Consider the following 14341-nt stretch of genomic DNA (forward strand, 5'->3'; position numbering starts at 1 on the left):
AAGAAAAAGGCACAAGTCAGAAAACTCCACACCCCTCTCAGGACAGTGTGTGGTGGAACTTTTTTTTTTTCCATTAAAGAATTGAATTTATTCTTTTTTTTTTTTTTTTGGAACTTGGTTTTAAAATACCTGAAACAACGCTTCAGGGAAGGCCCAGATCAAAGGCTGAAATGATCAGACCAAGGATTACCAGCTAAATGGAGAATATACAATAAGTCCCCTATCCATGAACGAGTTCCGTTCCGAGAGCGTATTCGTTAAGTCCAACAAAGTTAGCCTAGGTACCCAACTAACACAATCACCTATATAATACTGTACTGTACTAGGTTTATAATACTTTTCACACAAATAATACATAAAAAGCAAACACAAAACACAAAGAAAACATTTTTAATCTTACAGTACAGTATCTTGAAAAGTACAGTAGTACAGTACAACAGCTGGCATACAGGAGCTGGCATGGAGTGAACAAGCAAGAAGAGTTACTGACTGGAGGAGGGAGAGGAGGTGGGAGATGGTAGAGCTGAAGGATCATCAGCAATAGGGGACCGAGGGCAAGATGCAATTTCACTCACTCCTGACGTTGATGGAACGCACGTTCACATCTTTGAAAGTTCGCAACTTGAAGGTTTGTATGTAGGGGACTTACTGTAAATAGATAAGAGACAGACAGGTGGGCCCGATAGAAACAGAAAAGGGGAATACAAAGGGGTTGATGAAACAAGCAGCAGAGAGATGATGAGAGTGGTGAGAGCAGAAAGAAAAGCTGAGGCAAGAATGAGGGCGCTTTGGAAAGATGCCTTGAGGCCTGAAAGGAGAGGCAGTGTGATGAGTGCAGGAGATCAGTGTGAGTCAATGGCACAGGCAATTGGGAGGCGACCTGGTCAGGACACCAAAGCACACTGGGCTAATGAGAAAAAAATGAATGAAAACCTACACACACACAAAAAAAGAAACTGCAAAGATAAACTCAGTGTCTGGAGAAATGCTTGTTTGTGGGGGAAATTATAAATATAAAATGGGAGCACTAGTAAATGTGAACAAAGACTGCATGTTCAAACAACATGCAGCCATTTTTCCAATTAAAAAGTAAATAAATAAATACAAAATTAAAAAAAACCCTCAATGTCAATTTAAAAAGTAATTATTACATATGAAAAAAGATACAAGAAGAAAATAAAAATCAGTCTTAATTCTATCTCCTTTATCTCACGACCCTTCACAGTTTTTATATATGCTACATATCTGAAATCTTATAGTATGTTATTTATTACATCATGAACACATTCCTATGCCACCAAATATTCTTTTTTCCAAATAATTTATAATGACTGCTTGGTATTTCACTGTTTCTATGTATCATAGTTAATTTAGCCAATTCCTTTCTGTTGGACATGGAGCCTGTTTCAAATTTTTCATTTTATGAATATTGCTGCCCTGAACTTCCTTAGGGTTAAGTCTTTACACATACTAATGATTATTTCCTTAGCATAAGTTCAGGCATGGAAATTGTTAGATTAAAGGATAAGAACATTTTTAAAGCTTTTAATATGTATTGCCAAATTGCCCTCCAGAAAGGGTGTACCCATTTATACTGTCACAGTGATGTATGTGAGAGCTTTTGGCAAAATCATTGTATTTTTTGAAGGATGGAAGAAAGCTCCCAGAAACTAAATTTTGACTATGAGCTTTGGAATTATGTGACATAGGTTTGTATCTAGCCTGTTCCACTTACTGGCCATAAGACCTCAGGCAAGTCAGTTAACCTCCTAAACCTCAGTTTCCCCATCATATTGGGATAATACCTAACTAAAGTTTTTGACAGGATTAAACAAAACAAGGTATAAAAATGCTTAGCACCATGCCTAATACATTGGAAACACTAAAGAAACAGTAAAGGGCAGTCCTCAGAAAGACTTTTTTTCCTAGGGTTTCACTCTGAAAGCGTCCAAGAAAATGGAATGAGGCCCCAAGGGGAAGGAATTGAGGCCCCAGGAGACACTGAAGGAGAGTATCAGGATCACCATCGAGCTGGCTCATAACCATGGGTCACAAAAAGCCACCTGAATGGGAAAACTAATTGAATCTAAAATCATGTACTAGTGCAGGTGTCAGTTTAGCAGTGTAGCTCCACAAGGCGGACACAACAAATACTTTCATCTAATGGACAGGGAGGAAATGAAAGCAACACGGAAATCTCACCCTTTCGCTACGAGGCCCAGTTGCTCTGAAGACCCCTTACAAGTTTTGGGAAAATTACAAAAGGAAGCTTACAAGGCCTGAGATGTGTAAGCTATCAGAGTGGGTTGATAATACCAACCAAGCAATATCAGGAATGATGACCTCAGAAGGAGGAAGGGAGAAATGAAGGGAGGGAGAAGAGGAGGAAGAGGAGGGGAAAGGGGAGGGGAGGAGAAAGGAGAAAAGAACCAAAGTGTACAGACCAGGTGAATGTGTCCCACTGTACTGGCCCTAGGAGGTTTCATTAGGGGGGAAGTAACTCCAAAGATGTACAAGTTAGGAGTGGGCAAGTGAGAACTTCTTGACATATACTTGAATGAAGACAAGGATGAAGAGTGAAATTCTTGTTGTACTGGGAAGTAAAACAAAGGAAATGGGATTTGAGGAAATATGAAAGGAGGGGAGGGGTGTCTGGAAACCCTCAAGAAGAACCAAGGGTTAAAGGGCACTGCAGGTACTTTGCTGCCCAGTGCACGGCCGCATGGAAACCTTCCTTCTCATGATACTGTGGAACAACAGGGCAAACACCAGCAAACCACCCACAACTACACTGCAGGGAAGGGGATGAAGAAGGGTTCATCCTGGCCTATTTTTCACCTTCTCATTGATGTGGCTTGATTTTACCAAATTAGGAAAGGACAAAGTAGAGACTGGGGGGGGGTAGGAAAGGAGAAGAGCAGGAAGGGGAATAAGGGAGGCAATCAGTCCCCACCATGGCTATTCCAAGGGCGACCGAGAGATGCAAGGGATGGGCCCTTCCTTCAAGGAGTTCCAAGTCCAGTTAGGAAGACAAAATCCCTTGGTATGAAAATGCAAACACATATGATAAATGGCCAGATAAGAACAAAAGATGCAGAGGGGTGTGGGCTATGGGTAGGGTATAGCTAGGAAAGCTTCCTGGCATAGAAAGCCTGGATGGGATCTGGACAGATTCTGAGGTGAGGGGTGTTCCATATTGGGGAGCTAAGCAGCTGGGACAGGGCTGAGAAGGCATGTCACTGGAGACTTGGTGACATGTACCACTGTGTGAGAGGTAGGACAGTAAAATGGAAAGTAAATTGTTCTTCCCACTTACTGGGAGTCCTAGTACTTCAGTTTTCTCACCTCTAAAACTAGGATAATAATGCCCTCTTTTCAGGGTTGTTGAAAGGGTGAAAAAATGATATGAACAGAGCACTAACACAGTTACTGGTACACGACAAGTGCTTTGGAAAGTGATAGATAAGTTTATTATGTTACTACTCCTGGACATAAAAGCACAGCATAGAAATAAGAGGACAGGAGAATGAGAATATAAAAAACAAGTTGAAGATTTCCAGAAATGAAAATGTTCACATTAAAAAGGGACAACGTAAGGGGTGTTAAAAATTAAGGCATAAATGTAAGATAGCTAGTGGGAAGCAGCCACATAGCACAGGGAGATCAGCTCTGTGCTTTGTGACCACCTAGAGAGGTGGGATAGGGAGGGTGGAAGGGAGATGCAAGAGGGAGGAGATATGGGGATATATGTATACGTATAGCTGATTCACTTTGTTATAAAGCAGAAACTAACACACCATTGTAAAGCAATCATACTTCAATCAAGATGCTAAAAAAATTTAATTAATTAATAAAAAAAAAGATTAAGGCGTGACAAGACCTGAATAGGATCTTACTGTAAGTTGAAGGGAGTTTTGCCCTAACTCATGGATTGTGCAAGAACGAACTGCTGTTGGGTTTGACTGATTGTAGATGGGTTGTGGTGTGGTGTATCTGAAGGCTACTGAATGCAACTTACAATGCTTAATAAAAATCTTTATTCTTTTAGTATATAAAAAAAATTAAGGCGTGGATTACAGCAGGGCTACCTAATGTGTGATCCATGGGTCAGCATCACCTTGGGAGCTGCAAAACGGCGGACTTCTCTCCACACCTACTTAACCAGAATTTCTGGGGGTGGAGCTCAGAAATCTGCAGGTTAATAATATCCCCATCTTAAAGTATGAAAACCCTGGACTGGAGGATGTGGAAAAGTTTCTTGGCCAAGAGATTAGCTCAAAGTAGATATACCTGATTCCAGTTAGCTTTGCCCTCAAAATTAATCTTTTCACATGTGCAAGAGGGTTATTAATTTATAAAGAGAACCTTAGAGATTCTACAAGGAAAGTGAAACTATGAAAAAGAGTTAAGATTCAATCTTAATTATAATAGTAGAAAATAGTCACAGTAAGTGGGATAAAGTTATGTTAGTTTACGTTATTCTATCATGTTCTCCTGATCATAAAGTTCTAAAAAACCTTTACGTTTTTAGAGCTTTGAGGATTTTAGAATTGTAAACCTATATCAATTCATTTAAGTCACAAAACTACCCTGTTGGGATAGGTACTCTGGTCATCCCCAGTGTATAGATGAGGAAAGTGAGAGGTGGAGAGGTGTCTAAGCTTAAAGGCTAATAAGTGGCAGAGCCAGGATTTGAAGCGAGGCGGCGAGACTCCAGGTCCATGCTTCTAGCTGCTAGTCTGTGCTGCTTCACCCCCACCATAAATGACTTACCCATTCCCTGACTATTGGGCACAGTGGTTGTTTCTAGTGTTTCAGGTTCATTAATAAACACTGTGAAGAACATATTTGGGTATAAGTTTTTAACCATATTTCTGATGATTTCTTTAGGATAGAGTTCCAGAAATTGAAATCCTTGGTCAAGGGTGATCAACAATTTTAAGGCAATTGTTTTCCACACAATATGTTAAGAGGGTAGCCATTTCCTTACTCCACCTTCATTATCTTTAAAGTCTTCGTATTCTTAATTATTATTTATTTATTTTTATTTTTGGCTGTGTTAGGTCTTCATTTCTGTGCGAGGGCTTTCTCTAGTTGTGGCGAGCGGGGTCCACTCTTCATCGCGGTGCGCTGGCCTCTCACTATCGCGGCCTCTATCCTTGCGGAGCACAGGCTCCAGATGCGCAGGCTCAGTAGTTGTGGCTCACGGGCCCAGTTGCTCCGCGGCATGTGGGATCTTCCCAGACCAGGGCTCGAACCCGTGTCCCCTGCATTGGCAGGCAGATTCTCAACCACTGCGCCACCAGGGAAGCCCCTAAAGTCTTCGTATTCTTGATCAACAAACTGGTATATCGTTCTAAAAATTCTTACTTCTTTCGTCGAGTCAAAATATTTGTATATGTTCACCAACCATGTGCTTTTCCTCATTTGAAAAGTGTTATAGCCTTTGCCCATTCTTCTGAAGCCATGGTTTTAAATTCTATGAGCTCTTTAGATACTGAAACTTTTAACCATCTGGCATACTTGCTGCAATATTTTTTAGTTTATTTTCCTTTTAATTTAATTATGACTTTTTATATGTAAGTATTTTAAATGTTTTAAATGCTTATGTAATACAATCTATCAAAATTTTCCTTTATGATTCTGTTACTTTCTCACTTTGAAAGAACTTCTTCATTCTCACAAAAAATATCCTCTGCTTTCCTCCCCACACCCCAAAATAGAAACTTTCCAAACTTCAAGTTTTAACTCGAAGTTACTATTTGAGGATATTTACAGTAAGATTCATTTTTTCAGAGAGCTAAACAAGTTATGTGTGTTCATTTTTTTCAGGTGGATATTCCTTGAGTTCCACAAAACCTGTATAGGATCGAGAGTCAGATAGTGGGAAGAGCAGAGGGCTAGAGATAGAGTCAGGAGCATTAACCAGGTCTGTCATTTATATTATTTATAGCTGTGCTTTCTCTGGCAAGTCACTCTACCTTTCAGTGGGCTGGTTTCCTCATTTGTAAAAGATGACACCTAGCCTGCCCATATCCCTTATGAGTGCTTTGTCAGTCACTTACTGCCATACCAGCCTGTGTATTAGACTTGTTCATTCAGTATGCTCCTCCAATGTACCAGGCACTATGCTGGATTCTGGGGTTCCAGTGTTAAATAAGACATGCTGTCTGTGCCTGATGACCTCGAACAATGTGTATTAGCTCAATGAGTCCTTTAACAATCAATGAGGTAGATAATATGAATAACCCCAGTTTATAGATAAGGAAAGTAGGGCATAGAGTGATTGAACAACTTGCCCAAGGTCACACAATTGGTAAGCTGTAGAGATGGGACATAAGCCCAGGTAATCTAACTACAGAGCCCAGACTTTTAACCAATGTACTGCACTGCCTCTCCTAAGATAAGGCTGAAAATTGGCTGACAGTGGCACAGAGCCAAACTTTATTTGGAATATTTTCATTTTTAAGAGTGCAGAAAGAAAAGGTCACTTGGCCTCCTCACTATCTTCCTCTCCTGATCACTTAGCACAAAAGGTGCCCTGTGGACGTAAGGATGAGCAGACCTGGATCCTGACCTGAAGGTGCTCATGATCTGATGGACTTGTGGTCTGAAGCTGTGGTGGAGAACCTCGGCCTGAGGGTTCCCCTCTCGCCAGCTCTTTCAGATCAACTGGCACCCCCTCCTCTCCCTGGCCACCCTCTTCCGCAAGGGCTACCAGACTGGAGATCTGGGTACCACAGCTGGCATCTCTGAGTGAACGGTGCCAACATAATGCCTGACACGCAGTTGGAACTCAACTGATGCTTGTTGAACTAAACTATGTCAAATTATAGAACATTTAGAGAGACTCTGAGGATATGATCATTCTTTCAACCATCAACCTCTATTATGAGGAGAAAAACAAAACTTTTTCTCCCCTAAGGGCAAACAGTTCACAGTCATTAGGGGGAACAATTACAATCTCTTTGAGCCTGCTTCTTTCTTTCTACATGAAAAACAACAATTTAAACAAGAAACATGCATGTTAGGAACTCCACCAACAAGGAAACATGGGTGAAAGAAGTCAAATAATTCCATTTTTCTTTGATAGTAATTTTGCTTGTGTGTATTGAAAGATTTGTTGAAAGAAGAATATCTAAAATTAGCTTCCTCTCTGCAGGTATCATATTACCTTTGCCCTCATCACTGATAAGCATTCCCTGAGGGTGGAGGAAAACAGGTTTCCAACCTGGTTCCCCGGGGGGTGGGGGGATGGGAGGGGGGTGATCAATCATAGATGAGAAATACATAAAAGCCAATTAATTCAGGTTACTTAACCTAAGAAACCTTCATCCTTCCTGCTTTTTCCATGTAAGGATAAGCCTCAGAGACGAGCAGGGGCAAAGGATACGGGCCAGGAAAGCAGCTACCATATGCCAAGCACTGTGTTAAGCACTTTCCATATATAGTCCATTTAAACCTCACAACTACCCTTTGGAGGAAACATTACCTCAGATTTATAGATATCAAAGGGATATCCACCAGTAAAAACTGAGGCTCACAGAGCTTAGATATATTGCCCAAGGTCACAGAGATGGAATGTCCACTTTTTTTTTTTTACTTTTATTTGCATTTATTTTTTGTGGCATTTATTCCCGGGCCAAAAGTTTTTGTTTCTTCAGTTTCTTCTGGCATATCTTTTTCGTCTGTGCAACGTCCTCTTCTGGTTTAGGAACAAACTGTTATTTTTCAGTAAGGATCATCTCAATGTGGCAGAGAGAGTTCATGTATGGGTTGATCCAACCATGATCTCTGTAAGTCCTGTGCCGCATCTCGGGGGCTTTGTTCACCTGGATGTGCTCAATGACCAGAGAATCTACATCTAAGCCCTTAAGTTCAGCATTACTCTCTGCATTTTTGAGCATGTGCAGTAAAAATACAGCACTCTTTTTGGGCCACTGACCCTGCGTCCAGCCCCACTGTTTGGCCTGGGCACACCTACCAACTCCACCATTGTAACGACGGAACGGCACACATTGCTTCTTTGAAGTGACATCCTTCACATACTTGGTGGCTTTTCGGATCTGCATACCCTTAATGGCCTGGGCAGTTTCACGAGTGTTCTTAAAGTGAACATGAAGATTTGAACATCTTGACTTGCATGGTTTTGTGGGGTTTTCTGGGTCAGGTGAATAGCGAACCATTTTTAGAGGTCACCTCAGGCTGCTTATCGGAAAAGGGAAAGTCCACTTTTAATCAAATTCTAGACTGTCCATGGCAGAAGCAGACCTTTTTTTCCCCTCGTTTCACATTTTGCCACCTCACTCATTGGCCCTGCCTAATTTAAGGTCTGTTCATTTCTGTGGCTTCAAGTAATTAGACAGTTGTTCAAGCAACTGAATCCAAGAGAACCACATTCAATCAACATTTCCCAGGATCCACATTTGGGGGGTACAGGCATAAAGCTCCCAGCAACTTTTCAGCAGACACTATCACATATGTCTGGATTATTTTCTGTCTTATGAATGGACAAATGTGGTTACCAAGACTACACTGTATTATAAAGTAGGGACCACCTAAATCCTCTAATTCTCACTGACTTTAATAAAGGCACCTTGGCCAGAGGTTATTGGATTGTGGGAGGACACTTGAGAAAAAAGAAGGAAAAATTCAGTCATGCTAGTGTCAGGCAAGAATTGAACCAAAAGTACCAGGCATGAGTGAGGGTTATATGTGCCACATTATGACAATGGCAAATGGATGAAGTCTAACGTTCGTCCACCTTGAACTAAAAGCTTCCCAGAAATGAGAGAGAGAGAGATAGAGAGAGAGAAAGAGAGAGAGACAGGATGAATGAATGAATGAAATTTGTTATGGATGAACTAGACCTTCCTGATCCTGTTTAATGTTATGAGATGGAAGTTGTCAAGGGGTCTCCTAAATTAGAAAGACAGCTTTTTTCTGGTACCAATCATTGAGTCCTCAGTATATAAGCACTTCCTAAATATCTGATCCCCAGTTCTGCTTGACACCTGGCTTCCTTTTGTTTATCCTAAGAACACTTGGATGACAGTACCAAAGGATGACAGACCAGAATCCCACTTGTCACAGCTAATGAGTAATTGAGTTCTTGGTATTTACCTTGCAGACATCTCAAGCACTTGTCTCCTTTTCTCCATGCCTATGGCCACCATGGTTCAGGCCATCATCACCATCATCTGAATGGTTATAATCTCTTTAAATGGTTGCTCTCCTCCAAACTTATCCCCCTTTAACCCAGTATCCACATGCAGCCAGAATGACAGCGTTCTAAACAAAAATGCTCACTAAGTCACTTCTCTACGTAAAACCCTCCAGTGGCTCCCTTTGCCCCAGGATAAAAAATGAAAATAACAGCCAACAACAAGTGGGTGCATAATGTGCCAGGTACTCCATGACTTAATTCAGTTCTTGCAGCAACTTTATGAGAGAGATACAACCTTCGTTACCATTACTTATTGAGGCTAAGTGACTTGACCAAGACCCCACAGCTAGAAAATGGCAGAACCATGACTCATACCTGGGACTGTCTGACCTTAGAGCACATACTTTAATCACAGTGCTATCGGTGTGATGGCATGCAGGTTCTGTGACCTGGCCTGCCCGCCACTCCAGCCTCATCTCTTCATGAGACCCTCTTTGCTCTTTATGCTTCAGCTCTTTGAGACACTTGCAGGTCCTGGACCTTGACACTGTTTCATGCGTGTCTTTGTTTGTTTTGGCACATGGATCCCTCTTCTATAATGCCTTCTCCCCTCTGTCTATCTTGTGGTATGTCTCATCTTTCAAGATTCAGCTCAAGTGTTAACTCCTCCATGAACCTTTTCTGGACCCCTCCTCTCCTTTTCTAGTAGAATTGACCACTCCCCTTCCTTATGCATCACTGTACCTTAGTTATGCTTCCATTATAGCAACCACAATGCTTTCCTACCCTTACATAGATAAGTATGACTCTCTCCTCTTACACTTCTGTGAATTCCTTAAATGCTGGGACTGACTCTTACTAATCCATTTTACCCACAGTATCTAACAGAGTGCTAGGCATATTAAAGGTTCACTGTAAATATTGTTGAATGAGTAAAAATATTTGCACATGAAATATGATGCTTGGTCAAAACTCACCATGCCACTATACTGTGAGATTTATGTTAATTTTACTTACAGCGTCAATGCAATTAGTAATTTTTTTCTTTACCTAAGGACTGTATATGAAACTTTGAAGAGGTACATGCAGCTTTAGGGTAACTAAAACTAGAGCAGTGGATAGGGGTGGAGAGAAGACACTGTAGCTGACCTGCCACACCTGTTTTCACCTGGGAAAGTATTCAGTGACAACAATGAGCTATCACCATACAAGCCAAATTTGGTATGGGAGTTACGTACCTATCTACCTTAGCAGTGGAAATATGGATGATTCACATTTGAACCACAATGCACAAATTTTATTGTGCACAATAAACTAAACTGACAAGAGTAAAATTAATCTAAACATTTAATTTAGAAGCAAGAACAACAGTAATGGAAAACCATGACCAACTCAGGGCAGTACAAACAATGCTGTGATAGCAAAGCATCCTTCCCCCAAATTCCAGAAATTCCAACTCTACGTGTGTGCATATGCAGTATTGCAAACACTACACCTGGCTTCTTGATTACTGGTAGCCAAATGGAATTCCTAACTGATACATTCTGGTCCTACCTCAAAGCCATATATATCCCCAACATTCCCACCTACCCTTGAATCTCAGCTCAAGGGAAACCTCCTTGAGAAAGCCTTCCCTGATCTCAGAGGACAGTCTGTATACACCCTCAAAGACCTTTATTTCTTTCCTTTAGAAAGCTTATCTTAGGGACTTTCCTGGTGGCGCAGTGGTTAAGAATCTGCCTTCCAACTCAGGGGACGAGGGTCTGATACCTGGTTAGGGAACTAGATCCCACATGCATGCAGCAACTAAGAGTTTGCATGCCACTAAGCAGGCTGTGAGCCGCAACTAAGACCTGGCACAATCAAAATAAATAAATAAAATAACAATGAAAAAAAGAAGGAAAGCTTAAAAAAAAGGAAAGCTTATCTTAGTTTGTAATTACATATTCAATACTTAGTTATTTTACTAATGGTGGCCTCCCCAAAGCATCTGTAAACTCCAGGAGATCAGAGACCTTGCCAGGTTTTATTCATCATTTTTCTCCCAGTGATTGGTACATAGCCAGGCATTCTGCAAACATTTTGAATGAACGAATGAATGATGAATGATTCATTCACGTCTTACTTACTCATTATTGCCTTGTTCTGAGAATTACACCCGATTCATTACCAGTCTCAAGCTGGTACTCAGTCCATCCCTCTTCATTATTCCCCTACCCTACCACAAGACTCAGTTCTTATTTTCCAATCCTCTCCTCTCCCAATCCTTCATTTAAAAGGGTTCTTAGAAGTGGCAGCTTCTAACCAACCTGAACTTCCTGAACTGTGTGGGATCCAGGTCAAGGTCATACAACATGAAAAACTGAACACAGCAAAGGAAACTGTAGTGACTGGAGTAGCTATTAGGTTATTTTAAGCAGTCTACACAACTCCTAAAAAACTCTATTAATTCAGGAAAAATAATTTAAACCACTTCTATTTTATCACATAGACAAAAGTGGGTTGATTTGCTGATTTTTTTCTCAGTATGTTTTGGCCTTGCATAGAAAAAGTCTTGGAAAGTAGTTGATTGTGTTGGTTGATGGCGAGAAGTAAGCTGCATGTGTGGTCTGCTGGCCAAATTATCTGGAGGTTGTTCCTAAATGACAGGGCCCCGCTTCCAGGATTCTTCTCCTCTTAAGGGTCTTGGCCTGCTCCTCTCTTTCTAATCCCCTCTAACTCCTTCTTCTATATCTTCCTCTCCCCCCTTGTCTACCACAAAGGTATGTCCCTGAGCCCCTTCACAAGTATAAAACATCCACCCTATGAGATTGCTACTGATGAAAAATCCTATGCCTGTTACTTTGCTGGTCCTAGGTGAAGGCAGCAGAGATAATGGGAGGTATGATTGGCAAAGTTCTGCTTTCAGGAATAGGAACTGGTGAAGTGTTAATTTCTGGAAATCTAGAACACTTTAGGAAATTTCCTTCATTAATTTTCCTCAGTACCAGACTCTACTTAAACTGTATTTGCAAAGTCCAGTTTAAGGGAAAGAACAGGTAGTACAGAATTCGTCAGGGGCTCTTCCCCAAAGCTCCTTTCTTTGAATCTCTGGGACAGTAAAGACAAGTAAAAGAAATGTCCGCTCGGGAGTGGGCTCCCTACCCCAAGGGCCACCCGGGTGAAAGACTTTTGAAGAGAGCAGGGGTGGGACCAGCGAGGAACGCTGGAGATTAAGGGATGCGGCCAGTGGCGGTGACGTCATTTTCTTTTGGTACTTTCATTAGGCAGGAGGTGAGATAACGAATCAAAGGGAGGGGACGGAAGAAGTAGAGTTGAAAAAGATATGGGTAAAAAACAAGGAAGGTATAAATAGACATAAATGCAAGTATAGGAATATCTCTAGAAGTTAAACTTGCATTATTTGATTTTTTAAAAAATCATCTATTTAAACTATAATTTATTGATTAAAAAATAATATAAGATTCCATCAAACTGGTACTTCTTTTTTCTCCCCAAGGAATATAGCGGCTGGTGATAAAGCCCCGGGACTGACACCTTAGTTTGGTGTCACTGAGACAAGGTCCCCAAGGCAGCTGGAGGCTTGGGCCAAGGATCCTGCTAGGGGACTCATGGCCCAGAAGGATGGGTGCTGACGCTGTAGCTTTCCTTATGCACACACGCTAGAAAACTGCCCGTTCCCTTGTTAACACACGGAAAGGGAATACTTTCTGATTGTGTCACAGGCAGAAACAAGGCGGAGGCACAAGACGCTACGCAGAAGCCGCGTCTTGGTGCGCATTCCCGTTCATCCGCGAGGGCGACCCACTGCCCCTTCTGAGGACCGGTGAGCCCTTGGTCCGGTAAGGTGGACCCTGACTTCCCCCCACGCCCCACGCCCAGTGTTCCGAGGCCTGAGCTGCGCCAGCGTGCGCCCTTCGCTTAGCCCCCAGCCCGCGGCCCCCAGCCCCGTCACTGCCCCTCCCCCACTGGGGCCCTTTCTGACCGCCCTCGCGGCTCTTGGTCCAGGTTACCTGGCGCCCCGGCCCGGGCTGCCTCACCGCGAGCAGCGCCAGCCCGTCGGCCGTGGGTTTCCACAAGGCGCGCTCAAGACGGCGCGCGGGGTCGGTTCCCGAAGCCAAGGTTACGGTCTCGGAGAGGCGCTCGTCCTCGGGTATGTCCAAAGCAGCCCCCGCAGACCCTCTGGGCGGCAGCCGCTGCCCGGCCTCGGAGCTCCGCCCCTCTCCCGCTCCCGCCCCCTCGGGGTCCCCGACTGCCGAGTCCAGTTCCCCTCGGAGCCGCTCGCGGGCTGCTCTTCAACCCTCCACCCCGGGCAGCTCCGGTTCCCTCACCGGCTTCCCAGGTCGTGCTGAGCTGACTCCGCTGGAGCCAGGCGCCGAGGGCCACGCGTCGGGTCTGGTTCTCGGGGCGGCGGGCCCCGCGCTCGCGTCCTCTCCTGTTCTTTCCGGCGCCGCGCTGGGAGGTCCCGGACCCCAGATCCTGCTCCCGAGGTTGGAGAGACCCCCACTTTCCTCCTCCTCCTTGGAGATGGAAAGAGGCTTAAGAGGTTGGGGGCCTACGACTCCTCCAGCGTTCTCTGTGCTCTGTGCTAAGAGTGGGAAACTTTTTTTTTCCGATAAAAGGCCAGAAAGTCACGGTAAAATAAATACAAATCGCGTACCAAGATTCTTACTCATTCTGCAAGACTCAGGTCAGGTGCTGCCTACGTTGCGAGATCTCCTCGGTGCTTGCAAACAGCTCCCTCCTTCCACTCTCTTGCGCGAAAGGGCGCTTCGGTCCTCCCTGGTCAGAGGCAGACACCTGTTGCCTGTCGTTTCCTCTGCCCGACCTGACCGTGCGCTCCTTGAAGACCGCGACTCGGCCTGCCCTGCTCATCCCTGTACCCAGTCCCTGGCACGGCACCTGCCACCTATCAGGGGATCGAATACTTTATGAATAAGTGGGAGATTGATTTCTTTTGTAAACAGCCAGTTATTTCTTTTTATCCTCAAATAACACATACTCCTTTGGGTGAGCAATTTGCTAGTCTCTATAAAGAGCCACAAAAGTTGTTATCCTCTTTGATGCATTAATTCCATTCTTGGGGAAATTTCCGGAACAAAATAATACTTATGTGCAGATGTTCGTAGCAGGATCTTTTATTACAGAAAACAATAATTTAAAAAACCACAAAAA

The 14341-nt window shown here is 43.2% G+C and overlaps 2 protein-coding genes across 4 annotated transcripts in view; both read right to left on the reverse strand.

Annotated features, from left to right (window-relative positions):
- Positions 1-13930, reverse strand: part of CASR (calcium sensing receptor) — an 85821-nt gene extending 71891 nt beyond the window's left edge. Inside the window, exon 1 of one of the 3 annotated variants that reach the window (XM_007175611.2) lies at positions 13827-13930. The gene's annotated coding sequence lies outside the window, so the exon portion shown is untranslated. The other 2 variants (XM_007175609.2, XM_007175610.2) reach the window with 2 other exon arrangements.
- Positions 7725-8186, reverse strand: LOC102999616 (60S ribosomal protein L17-like). The gene has a single exon (XM_057544832.1). It carries the CDS (start codon positions 8184-8186, stop codon positions 7725-7727), a length of 462 nt encoding a protein of 153 aa, XP_057400815.1.
- Positions 13931-14341: the final 411 nt, after the last annotated feature.

The sequence above is a fragment of the Balaenoptera acutorostrata genome, chromosome 4, assembly GCF_949987535.1.
Source record: "Balaenoptera acutorostrata chromosome 4, mBalAcu1.1, whole genome shotgun sequence".
In the NCBI taxonomy this organism is placed as follows: Eukaryota; Metazoa; Chordata; class Mammalia; order Artiodactyla; family Balaenopteridae; genus Balaenoptera; species Balaenoptera acutorostrata.